Below are 13,078 nucleotides of genomic sequence, written 5' to 3' on the forward strand. Positions count from 1 at the left end.
TTTGTGTTAGACCGTGGGAGTTAGCTATGTATTTACTGATCATACGATCAGAAAATACAAAAACCTTCTTAACAAGTTAACCTGTCAATTAAACTCGATGCTATTTGGACATACCTTAACATTATACTTATAACTGTTTTTTTTTTTGGTATTTTTTCTTTTTTTCGCCGTGACAATCACATTGCTGCATTTCCCAGCAATTTTTTACTTGTTGTGTATATGTGTGGTGGTTAAGGTTTGGGCTGGAGAATTTTGGGAAGCAGATATATTCCTTACTTTACGTATTCAACCTCAACAATATTAATTTCAAAACGGTACAAATTTTAATTCGTCATAAGTTTACTATGCCATGTTATGTCAGCTTGAAAGAAACTTTTTGTAATCTACACATTTTAATATCCGTTAGTTACTTTACAATATTCCCAATTTCACACAATTCTGTAAGTGAAAATTTTATACATATCTAGATACTTGTACGAAGTACTTTGCTATTAAGTTCTTATGAAAGTAAGACTAAAATGTTGTTAGAAAACATGTAGCTTTATTTCTAAGTTCTATTTCGACAATAAGCAGTATCTTCTGACTGTCCACATACGTTTGGTAAATCAGAAATGCAAAACTATATAATTCCAGGGTGAAAGCAATGACGGAGCCTCTACAGCGCCATCTAGCCAAAGCAGCAGTATGCAAGAGCTGGGTACAGCCGAGGAGAAGGGACTACGATCGTCATTCAGGGTAATTCCGGTATAAACAATTGTTAATAAAATATTGTTGGCAAATTAAAAACTAGGTGTTCAAGAAAGTCAGATTAAAATAGAGGAAAAGAATTTGAATATTCAGAATAAATGATTTATAGAAATGTGACCATAATTTAAACAACAATTTTCATTAACATCATCATCATTAACATCATCATCAGCATTATTATCATCAGCATCATCATCATCGTCATCACCACCACCATCGTCATCATAATTGTCATCGTCGTCATTTTCATTATCATTATCATAATCATCATCATCATCATCAGTAGCAGCAGCAGCAAAATTATTACATAAATTTTGATTTTGCTATGACTGAAAAAAAATGCCAGAAGTAAACGTGCCATTAATAATGATGCTGCCAAACGAGACAAATTTGTTAGCTTTTATCCATAGATTTCAAATCAGATAAATAGGGTCAATAAAAAACCTCAACAACAAAACAAACATAACGATATTTTTGAGTGCTTCATGGCATGCGTATATAGCACTATAGTGTGAACCATTTACAATAAAGTGCATAACCTGTTCAATTGGAATAATTTAAATAAATAACAAAAGCGGCTAACATGCAATGAGGAAGTTATGCAGGATATGGCTAAAAATCAATTAACAGTATCTAAATATATTCTATTTAAATTTGAACTGTTCGGTGTTGGCAAGTAATTTATTATTTGCAGGATAATTTTGATTTGTTGATAAATTTGAACCCAATCATGTGTTACAGAATGTACTAAATCTTTGCCAACTTATGAAGTCATCAAATATATTAAAAGTTAATTGTTACCTTGAACCAGAATTGATAGGGCGTTTCGACCAGTATAGAGGCATGACAGCCTTAACATCCTTGTAATCTGACTTTGCTCTATACTACCTACTCGCAGACTTTCTCGAAATTTCAATCCTAATTTACCAAAATTGGGAATGGACTCTTTCAGAAATAGAAGCCAGACAAGTCCAAATAAGAAATTCAACGAATTTGGTAAGTTCACTGTTTTAAATAAAGTGCATAATTGAATTTAAGCCCCTTACGTTGTTTCAGTGAAATACCAGCGTGCACAGTACTGGGAACTAATTTAACGTAAATGACGTCACGTTGTATTATTATTTGGCGCGCTTTTCATTCAGTAATAGGTTTAATGTCTTTTTAAAACGTTTCTTTGCAAATAATAAAAAGAAAATTTGTTTAGTTTAGTGTAAGATCGAAATATATTTCGCCTTGTGAACACCAAAAGTTCTTATTTCAATCGTGGCTGCGCCACTCGTGAAATATACCTTTTGGTGCTCACTCGGTGAAATATATTCCCGAATCCGATCTTACACTAAACTAAACAAATATCCTTTATATGGTTGTCAAGACTTAGAGCGCCTACACCGATAGACTGGATCGAGTCGTATGATACAATAAAGAAAAAAAATCAAATCGCAAAATAGTTACATTGTGGGCCCATCATCATTGTTAACATCACCATAATCATCATCATCATCATCATCATCATCATCATCATTATCATCATCATCAGCAGCAGCAGCAGCAGCAGTAGCAGCAAAATCACACTCAAGTCGTAAAAGTACAACAAACATAGAAAAAGAAAAAGTATGAAATCGCAAAATAGATACATTCTGGAAGTGCATTGTAAATCATTCGGTTAAGTAATAGAAAGAGCACCGAAACACGAGGTTATCTGATTTGTACGAGGGGGCGTAGCCCCCCGAGTATTACTCAGATTACCGAGTGTTTTGGTGTTCTTTCTCTTTTGTATCATAGTCAAACATAAAAACACGTTCCCTGTTGTCACAATATGAAACCCCGGCAAAAATGAACCAATGAACGAACATCTGAATATGATATTTCTGTCGCTTTCCCTTTCTCTGCCGTCACAATATGTAAACCCCAGCAAAAATGAGCCAATCAATGGGCATGTTCTGGAGTGCGGGTAACTAATACCCGCACTCCAGTTAACGCACTGTGCATGTATATGTATACGATTTAACCCTGACACATTTTCAACAGAAAGGTCTCCAAACTATGATACAATCATATTTTAAACCATTTGATAATAGACAATCTATTATCTTTCTATTTCTTACTTTCAGGAACAAGCTTTTGTACACGTGGACGAGGATGTAACGGTAAGACATTTGGTTGGTGTTTTGATACACAATTTGCGAGTGTTAAGCTATTAAGATAACAACTTGTAAATGTTTGCCGTGAGAATCTTTGAATATAAAATATTTTTGCTCTTGCAACGTAGTGCGCTTTGCATGTTTCTTTTTTATCGACGTTAATTACAACAATATACTAAATATCTGCCTGATTATCGTGTGATTAATCTTTTAGATCTAGGTGACAGATCATTTACAATCATATATTTTCTATGTATCTCAATAAGATCTTGATATTCTCGTACAACAATTACAAAGATAACTGGTGATGGGACTTTATATAACGTAACGTATGGTGTTTCATGCATCAAACATGACTTTAGATAAACCCCATCCTGACTTTCAATTCAAGTCTTTTAACTGATATAGAGCTAGGTCTCCTTCGTGTGTTTGACTCAATAGACGGTAGATAGAGCTAATACACATGTCGTAAAGTTCTGTGCTTTTTTAATAATAAAACGTTCAATAATGAATTGATATGACAATATTTGAGATGAAGATTTTGAGAATAATTCAGTATTAAATGTGACCATTATTATTGTTATTTTTGTGTGTTATTTTGTAGGACAATGAGGCAAAAGACAAAGTAAAAGTAGATAAAGTACCAGTTTATACAATACCTAGCGACAGGGAAGCAATAACTCCAGACATGGTAAGTCCTTGTGCTCTCTGCGGTAGCATTTCCCGCGTAAAACTGACACGTGCATTTTGTCGGCGAAACTCATACGACATCAATACTTGTTAATTTGTCTGGGTACAATCGATGAATCTTATAAATCTTTGTATTCATACATATTTGCTATATTTTACAGCAAATTTTATCAAAATGTGTACATATTTTGATTAATACAATAGAAAACGCAACAGCCGGAGAAAAGTAAGAATTGATTGTTACATTCTATTTTTAGACTGAAAATGGTGGATCTAGGGTGATCTTCACAAATGGAGGAATGCATAGTATAAATATTTCCCAAATTCAGAAGGTAGAATTTTTATTTTGTTGTTGATCTGTATTTCACAAATTATTTTTAAAATGAAAATTAAGAAATTTTCAGTTTAATTACATGTAGAAAATGTGAACTATTAACACCATAAAATATAATAAAACATCGCTAAAGTGACAGTCGTGTTCATCCTGGGACCAAAAATAACAAAACAGGATGATACATACAGAATTATCTTATTCATTTACCGTCATATAAATTCAGCCCCCTAAAATAAACGAAATTATAACTTTTCATGTCAAGCATTACGGGAGCAGATGACCTAAAAATGAACTATTTTGTGCTGGCACCTGATTGAATGAAATTCACGCCTCGCTAATCTCTGGTAATCCGTCCTAGTATATTTTTGGTCCCAAGGTTCATGTATATAGATTGTATCATAGATATAACATCTATTGCTTGACACTTCGATATAAGATATTAACTTCTGAGGCATAATCTGCCTTTGACTTATTGTGACTGGGCATACGAACGTTGATAAAACGCCACCCTGGAGCGCAGGCGACATTTTAAAACTGTCGATTTCATTAACTAAAACTACATTCTTCAAATTTGATAATGATATAAAAGGACATGTTTGTGCAATACATTTGTAGAATTACGACTCAAGGACCAGTGATATGACACGTTCAATGAGAGGTGAAATAAGAAAGCACGACAGACATAATGTCACAGATCATATTCTTAGTGAGGTATACTTGTTTAAAATATTTTTTTTCCTTATCAATTTTTTATTCTTCAACCCAAGCAATAGTTAACTTATTAAACAAGCAATACTGCAGGAGAGTATCCTTTGTAGATCTTACCCCATTTCAAATATAACACAAGTTTGTTCTGATTTATATGCGCAACTTAACACGTGTTATTTAATTGATAATCTGTAAATTTATCTAACAATTAATGTGATAACAATTATTTCGGCATGTGTATTTTTTGTTTGTTCTGTTATATATTGATACATTATGAATACATGATTTGTGCTGGTGGTTTTGGTAGTTTACCCTACGGATCACGGCAGAAAACCATTTTGAAAACACTAGAGCACAGTTAAACCATCGCATCTAATAAATGAGCCGTGTCACGACAAAACCAACATAATGCGTTTGCGACCAGCATGGACCCAGACCAGCTGCCCATCCGCGCAGTCTGATCAGGATCCATGCTGTTTGCTATCGGTTTCTCTACTTGTTATAGAGTTGGTAAGCGAACAACATGCGTCCGCGCAGTCTGATCAGGATCCATGCTTGTCGCAAACGCACTATGTTGGTTTTGTCTCGTGACGAGGTTCATTAATGATTTCTTTTAATCAAAGTCTTTTATATATTTTAATCAGATTATAGAGAAACCATCTCCAGAACAGACCGACCCAAAAGAAGACAAAGTAAGTAGTGTTATTGTAATTTATTTACTCTGTTTTAAACTAAACAAGTGTTAACAAGTCTTAATGGGACAAGCACACGTTTACGATAAGAACTATTTCTTATTCTAGTGTTCAGTTTTTTTTTCCGACCAAAGGCCGGCCAGTTTTCAGTTTTGGTCAGTTTTCAATTTGACTTCCTGTAAAATTTACATAGATGAACTGAATATAAGAAGAGTTTTCATTGATCATTTTTAAAATAACAAAATGTCATTTGGGAATCTCATTGACAAATCTAAAATAGGTTGTAAAGGATAGTTCTTGTCATTATTGAATAAAATGTAAAAGATAGTTTTGAAATAAAATGTACAGGATAGTTCTTTAACTTTCTAGTTAAATTTGCTTTTAGATATTTAAGTTCTGTTTAACAATACTTCTTGCGTTCAGATCTCATTATATCTTTTAGTGAATTGTTTATTTTACGCAAAATCTGAGTTTAAATTTTGTCCAAAATAACGAAAATAATATCAGTACTTATCAGGTACTCTTAGCTTATGATGTTCAAAAAGTGTCTAATTATATGTTTTAGCATTGCCACATGTAGTAGTAGTAGTAGTAGTAGTAGTAGTATCTTTATTTACATCTCATCATTGCATATACATGATAAAACATACATATATATTTAAAAAACAAAATAAATAAATGCAATGCCATTCCATATGGAATTATAAGAGATGGTATGAAGTGATCTTCAAATAGAAATCTTTACACTGTATAAAAAACCAAATTAACATTATACATTTCCTTTTTGCTTCTTTTAGGTTCTCTTTGCACCCAAGTTGATACTGTTTATACTGATAATTGCAATATTTGTTGGAGGAGTGTTTGTATTTGTTTATTTTCTTAAAGAAGACAAGCCCGGAGGTAAGACAGTATAAGACAGCCTATTACCTTTTATAAGTATCATTCCATATAATTATTTTTTTTGATTTTTGTATTTTTTATCTTGCTTATAAAATATAATAATATTTGAAAGAAAAATCCATCCATTCCGATAAAATTGAGTAAGAAGGTAAATAACTGATAAACTACTCAACACTTTCTTTGTTGTACGTGTACCCCGAACATGGTTATCCTTTGTGGTCGATCTAGCTCGTACTTCTGATTAGTCAGACCTGGCTCACATAGATATCTATGGTGGCTGATTTGTGCCATTCGTGTTTTCGCCCCGCGACCCCGCCAAGCGAAAAGTCGAGAATTAACAATTAAAAATGGCGGGGGTGCGGAGCGAAAACACACTAAATAGTGAGTGCGCGAGGCGAATAAAATATGAATGGCACAAATCAGCCACCATAGATATCCCTAAATTTGAAAATTGATAATATTAGACAAGTCAATTTAAACAATTCAGCAGGTTTCGATTTCTAATTGAAAAATAATGTATTCTATGATAGCTAATATATGAACCCCTGTCACATTTGCTAGATAAGGAAAATAAACATGAAACCATTTATTATCACTATGAATGCTCAATAACGAGTATGGACTGTAGCTACATATTTACATCTTATTATTTTTTTAACAGAACAGAGAGGTCGGGTAATTGTCGACGAAACGGAAGGTAATTCTTCTTTAACTTATACAACTTATAAATTTCTAATCACTTAACTTAATGTGTGAAGTTGGCGGCCTAGCGGTCCAGCGGCCTGGCGTCTTGAAGTTGGCGGCCTATATGAAAAACATATAATAACAGAAATTTTCAATTAAAACACTCTGGTGAACCACCTTTTTTCAAAGTAAACCAAAGTGACATTTAGGTATCATTCTATACAATACTGTTCCAGATTCCGCAATAACTATATATGCATGAATAGGGAGAATCATGGAGCTTTATTATGTAATAAAAGTCTCTGGAAGAACAAAAGGCAGGGTCCTTAAAGTAGATATCATTGCAAAGCTCTTTGTTTTTTAAAGTTATTTTTTTGGTGTTCAGACCTTTTTGGTTTTGCAAAGACTTATTATTTTTGAACGGGAGTGTTCGAGACCGAGTGGTTGTGGTCGTTGATTTCCATCCACTTGCTTTTCACCTCCGTAAGTTCTAATCCCGCCAGCATCTTTTCATGTGAAAAAGGCTATCCGGCTAGCATACGAATGGTTCTACTTAAGTGCCATTTTGTGCCTGAAATAACGCACAGATGGTGCATGATGTCTTCCGCCAGACCTTTACTCTGTTGGTATGACGTAAAACCCCAAAATAATGCTGCACAAACAATATGATTGTCTTATTCAATACAAAAATGATAATAAATGAGTTTTAATTTGATACAAATATATAATATTCTAATACATTGACATTATTTTCCATTTATAATTTCAGAAATAGAAGAGATCTACAAAAGTAAGAAGAATCTACACATAATTAATCATTGAATTGTTTTAAATCTTAGTTATTAAGAATTAAAATACGCTTTTTTCAAATTGTTGCAATGCTAAGATAAATGAGCCCCGTCACGACAAAACCAACATAATGGGTTTGCGACCAGCATAGATCCAGACCAGCCTGCGCTTCCGCGCAGTCTGATCAGGATCCATGCTGTTTGCTATCAGTTTCTCTACTTGTAATAAAGTTGGTAAGCGAACAGCATGGATCCTGATCAGACTGTGCAGGCTGGTCTGGATCCATGCTGGTCGCAAATCCATTAGTTTGGTTTTGTCATGACACGGCTCAAATATTTCAAGTTCATTCTTCACGGTTACACGGTAATTTAGATATTACTGTAAAGCGAAGAAATGTTCGGTAACTACGTTCAATTCATTCTATTTAGCAGAAGATAAATTATTTATTTCATGGTTTGTTTAGTTCTTTATGAGCACTTTTCTTATCAGTCAAACGGTATCATTGTTGGTTAACGCAAAACTAGACTGTAAAAAGTAATAAATAAATTAGTTAATGAATAAATAAATAAATAAATAAAAATAAAAATAAAAAGAAAAGAAAAGATTTGTGAATATGTTCCACCTCTGTGTTAGTTTTTTCATCTTCCATCATTACCTTGGACACAAATGATGCCTTATTTTCTTTTAATTAAACCTATCATCTTATGATTTGTTTCTTGTATACCATCCTACTTAATGATATTTAATTTTGTTGCATGTAATCTACATTTTCTGAATATTGTAGGTATTTGTCCAGAGGTGTATGTAAAATTGAGGGACATCATTCATTTCAACTGTAGTTTAAAAATGGCAAATTACAACAAAGAAAAACTTAATGAAGTATATATAAAACCGCCACTGTATTTGTATGAAGGGAAACCATTTGTTGTACAAGTTCAGGACAAGGTTAAGCATCAATTTCTAAAATGGTTCTTTTTCCATCCTTTAGAAATTTTCTGTTGTTTTTTTTTAAACTTGTTTTTGCATGTTTATAATTCACGTTGAATATTAGCTTAAAAATGAATACAGAATCACAAGCATTGTATTCTTTGTTATGCCTTTTGGTATTTTTCGTAAATTGTGAATGTCGTTTGCAATTTGTTAATTGCGCTTTTTGTTCAATTAATAAATTTTACTTTTAAATGTATTTTCAAAATTGTCATGAAAATTAGCACAAATCTTGAGGCATGGTGCTTTATAAAGTACCTGCTAATTTTAAGACAAGGAATGTAAAGCACATTGTGTGTACCTAAGTGTTTCATTTGTTTGATTTTAGGCTATAAGGCAACTCACTGTGAAACAGGAGAGCTAATGTTATTATATTTTTAGATTATTATACTCTAACTACCGTTGTTATATTTTGTTATTACAGGAAGTAGAGAACGCTACATGGTCAGCTTATTTTGACGTACATGCCAATCATTACATACTGAGGGTGAGGGGACCCGAGGCTACATGCAGCACTGGAGGAGAATATCAAATTGGGTTTCGAGATACCAAAAAATCAACGAAATACGATACGACATTGCATATATCTGTAAAAAGTATGATTCATTACTTAAGATTGTTTTCTATTTGTAATTTATTTATCTTAATACAGCCTAGAGAATAACATGGTCGATTTTTGATGTAGGTCTATTTCTGTTTTAGTATTTTATATGTTCTTGTTTTATACATGTACTTTCTTATATATTTCTTTACAATTCTTGGTACAAAGGTGTCCGAAATGTGACACAAGGACGGATATTTTAAATCTAAGCACTTACACCTCTCGTGACAATATTGCATATGCTGCCACTCTGTAATATATATATAAACTTTACATGCTCTATAAACACATATCCCACAAGTGTTAAAATATTTTCGTTCTTCTATTTTATGTAACTTTAGGCGAGGTGTTACGAGTAAATGTTTCATTGACACAAAATACGGAAAACAACGATACGGACTTTACCCTTGGTTGTTCAACAAATTCTGGATGCGAGCAGTCGTTTGTTGATTTCTTTGCAGAAATAAACAAAGAGGAACAGTTTCTTAAAGGTACTACACAATAAAGAAAATACGTCCACTGAATTTAGAGACCATCTCAAAAATAAAAGTAGAAAAATAGTGCGGACTGCTTGGTAGCAATCAATAAGATATTTTTTCCTGTTTGGCCTTTACTCCGCTCTATTTTCAAAAGGTTTGCTCCAATCCATCGGTAATAATGGTATATACTGTAGTCTTGTTCACTTTATCCATTGAGTTAGGTAATTAGTTTGTGATATCAACTTTTCTTTAATAGTTCATGGTTACACTTCTGATTTGTTGTTATCTTCTGTTTAAAAAATCTAAACCGAAATTATTTAATGTTTATACAATCATGATATTACTGTGTTTGCTTAAATATAGTACTGTAGTTAAAGGTATCAGACGAAACAATGAAAACAACCAAATAACCTGAAAATTGCAGACACGGTTTGATTGAGTGTATTCGTGGGGGGAAATGGAAAAATTAACATCCCTTACTTCTCTAGCATCAAACAAGATAAGGACATAAAATTATTGAAAGATATGCATGTCAAAATGTTTTTATGTAAAGAACTTGGATAACCTTTTTTCAGGAGTAAATTTTTCATGCATCATAAAGTACAATGACTATGCTTTTATGTGAAGAACTTTGATAACTTTTTTCAGGAGTAAATTTTTCATGCATCATAAATTACAATGACTATGATGGCTATAGCGTGTCTTGTATGGGTAACATACCAGATTATTTGATGGCCCAGTTCGAGAGGATCACGTGTCGTCCAAGATCATCACTCCTAGATGACTTTGACAAGGATAAATTAAAAGAGCTAGAAGTAGAAATTGAATTACCAGAATGTGATCTTACTAAACGTACGTTTTTTCCCCATCTTTTTGTTTCATCTTATTTTATCATTGAACATGTTTTTTGTTTTGGCTGATATCTATATGAAGTGTTTTGGTATATAAACAGGGTGGGGGTAACACCTCAGATGTTCTTCCTGTATTCTTTTATCACATCGAAATGCGTAATGATCACATGTTTTGGACTTTGGTAGAGACAGTGAGGGATTTCAACTCTGTTTTGACAAAGGATATAGTGGCAACATGTTAGATGACTTACCTCCACCCCGACATTCCGTAAACACATGTATGAGATAATGTTATTTGGATTATTCTATAACAATTTCTAATCAAATAAAATTTGGAATATTTGGTCAGTTTATTGGGGGAGAAAAATTTTAATCGAGTGCTCTGTGTCCGTGTACAGATTTGATTTTAAACCACCAATGTGCTAAGTAATGGATTAAAGGAACTCCACTGATGTCCAATACCCTTAGAACACAAAATTTGAATTTCTGTCATAGATCAGAAATAAGATATGCAAACGATTATGTATTTCTAAATATACTCAGAAATAAACTTAAAATCGTATTTTTGTGTTAGTCTTAGCTCGATTTGTGTGAAAACGTTGCAACGCCATTCTGGAATAAAATTGAGTGAGCGAATGATCTGAAATTGTGTACACAAGTTATTGGTCTAGAACTGCATCAAATGGAATATTAATCTCACAAAAATATTTCCAGTCCCATCATGTCAAAAACCCTCAGCGGGGTCCCTTTAATTGTACGTTACACAAAGGCATCTGTTAGGTAGTTATATTAGATACAAACAACGTTTTTTGTTTACTTACAGATTGTGGCTATGAGTGTACAGACGACCTAGATTATTATGTTGTTAGCAGGGAAAGATGTGACATTTTCCATCGTTGTTACAAACGAAAAGTATTTACCTCATACTGCGCACCGGGAACATTTTTCGATCCTCACGGCGGTTTCTGCGCATGTCGTCATACGGTTGACCTACAGTGGTGTCAACAAAATGGCGCGTTAAAGCCTGGCTCTGATGCAACAGATTTTAAATGTTCTGGCGACGAATAAAAACACTGATGCAGTTTTAAATTTTCAAATGAAATTTATCATTCATATGAACAACATATTGTGTAAAAAATCACAAGTATTTTCTGGATAATGCATAATCATTGTGGCATCCGTAGAGAAGTCTAATTTATAATGTAAATTTGATAGTTCTGGAAAAAAAACCCATTATACTTTGTTACTTAAAATAGAGGTATATTTCCAAAAGCGAACAACAAAAAATAATGTGTACATTAAAATCAAAGCATATGTTAAAAACAATACAATCAATGTAATTGGGAATGGATAAGAACAGAAATTTAAAACAAAATACCTCAATAAACAATATGTCCGGACAAAACTTGTTAAGACATTTATGGACTCTTTTTTCAAAACGAGATAAAATAAGGTCTAATGATCTCCGCAAGAATTATTCGCATATTTTACTAGATTGCTAGTTGTCTTCATTTTTTATTATACTTCATCTCAGATTCCTGAAAGTGGCAACACACTTTAATTCTCGTTCGTGTTCCTAACCTGTTTTCATTTGTTTAAATGTTATTTAATAGAAAGCTGTTTATCCGCAAACACATATACCTCACGTGAATTTGCCTATTTACATTGCCATTTATGTGTTATTCGCCTATTTGTAAAATTTCCATGTGACTTTATTCTTACACCTCACGAGGGTCTTAGATTAGACTGGTGTTACAGAATTAAAGAGTTTGTGTCTGACGAAATACCTTTTGGAAGTCAAATAGAAGGTTATTAAAAATTGTTTGACAAAAGGCAATTCCGTCGTTAATAAAAATACTTTGAACTATGATTATTATATTTATGTAACATAGAGGATATTTGTTTGTTTGTGTGTAAGATGAAATTTTATTTCATCGAGTGGTCTTTAAAAACACTTTAAATACTCGTGAGAATACTTTTTTTAAAGTTCACGAGATGAAATAAAATTACATCTTACACAACAAACAAACAAATTTTCTTTTTATTTTATGCTTGAAAAAAGTTAAAACGAAATTTCCTTGATATTAACTTCATTATTAAAATCTGTTTTCCCCACTGGTAACCTATATTATGTACATGCATTGGTCGAATTTCTGAGTGTAGGACAAAAGCCATCCCCGGACGAAAGCCCCCCGTCTAAAAATGACAAGGTGGACAAAAGCCCCCCCCCCCCCATGAAATTTCCACATAGGACAAAAGCCCCCCCCCCCCCACCATAAAAAAGTAAAGGTAGGACAAAAGCCCCCCATGGTCCATCAAACTTACATTTAGTGTAAATGAATATCTGCCTTTTTTTTTAATTAATTTGGTTATTTTGTTATATATATCTAATTAACAAAAACAAAAACATATATTTGTATATGTATGTTTTTTTTCAATAAAATTGTTTATTTTGTTAATTTGTTCAAAATGAAA

General features: G+C 32.8%; 1 protein-coding gene across 2 annotated transcripts; it reads left to right on the top strand.

Annotated features, from left to right (window-relative positions):
• The first annotated feature begins 609 nt into the window (after positions 1 to 609).
• LOC132727166 (uncharacterized) lies at positions 610 to 12,757 on the top strand. Of its 2 annotated transcripts, none has more exons than XM_060712592.1 (14): positions 610 to 735; positions 2,859 to 2,894; positions 3,493 to 3,579; positions 3,836 to 3,910; positions 4,528 to 4,623; positions 5,265 to 5,312; positions 6,110 to 6,212; positions 6,874 to 6,909; positions 7,666 to 7,686; positions 8,470 to 8,630; positions 9,097 to 9,268; positions 9,615 to 9,764; positions 10,401 to 10,604; positions 11,427 to 12,757. In XM_060712592.1, the coding sequence occupies exons 1-14, from the start codon at positions 685 to 687 to the stop codon at positions 11,669 to 11,671; spliced, it is 1,485 nt and encodes a 494-aa protein (XP_060568575.1). In that variant the 5' UTR covers positions 610 to 684; the 3' UTR covers positions 11,672 to 12,757. The 2 variants fall into 2 exon arrangements, with proteins under 2 accessions (XP_060568575.1, XP_060568574.1); XM_060712591.1 differs by having other exon boundaries at positions 613 to 744.
• Positions 12,758 to 13,078: the final 321 nt, after the last annotated feature.

The sequence above is a fragment of the Ruditapes philippinarum genome, unplaced genomic scaffold (assembly GCF_026571515.1).
Source record: "Ruditapes philippinarum isolate M1 unplaced genomic scaffold, ASM2657151v2 ctg988_1_1_1_1, whole genome shotgun sequence".
Taxonomy (NCBI): Eukaryota; Metazoa; Mollusca; class Bivalvia; order Venerida; family Veneridae; genus Ruditapes; species Ruditapes philippinarum.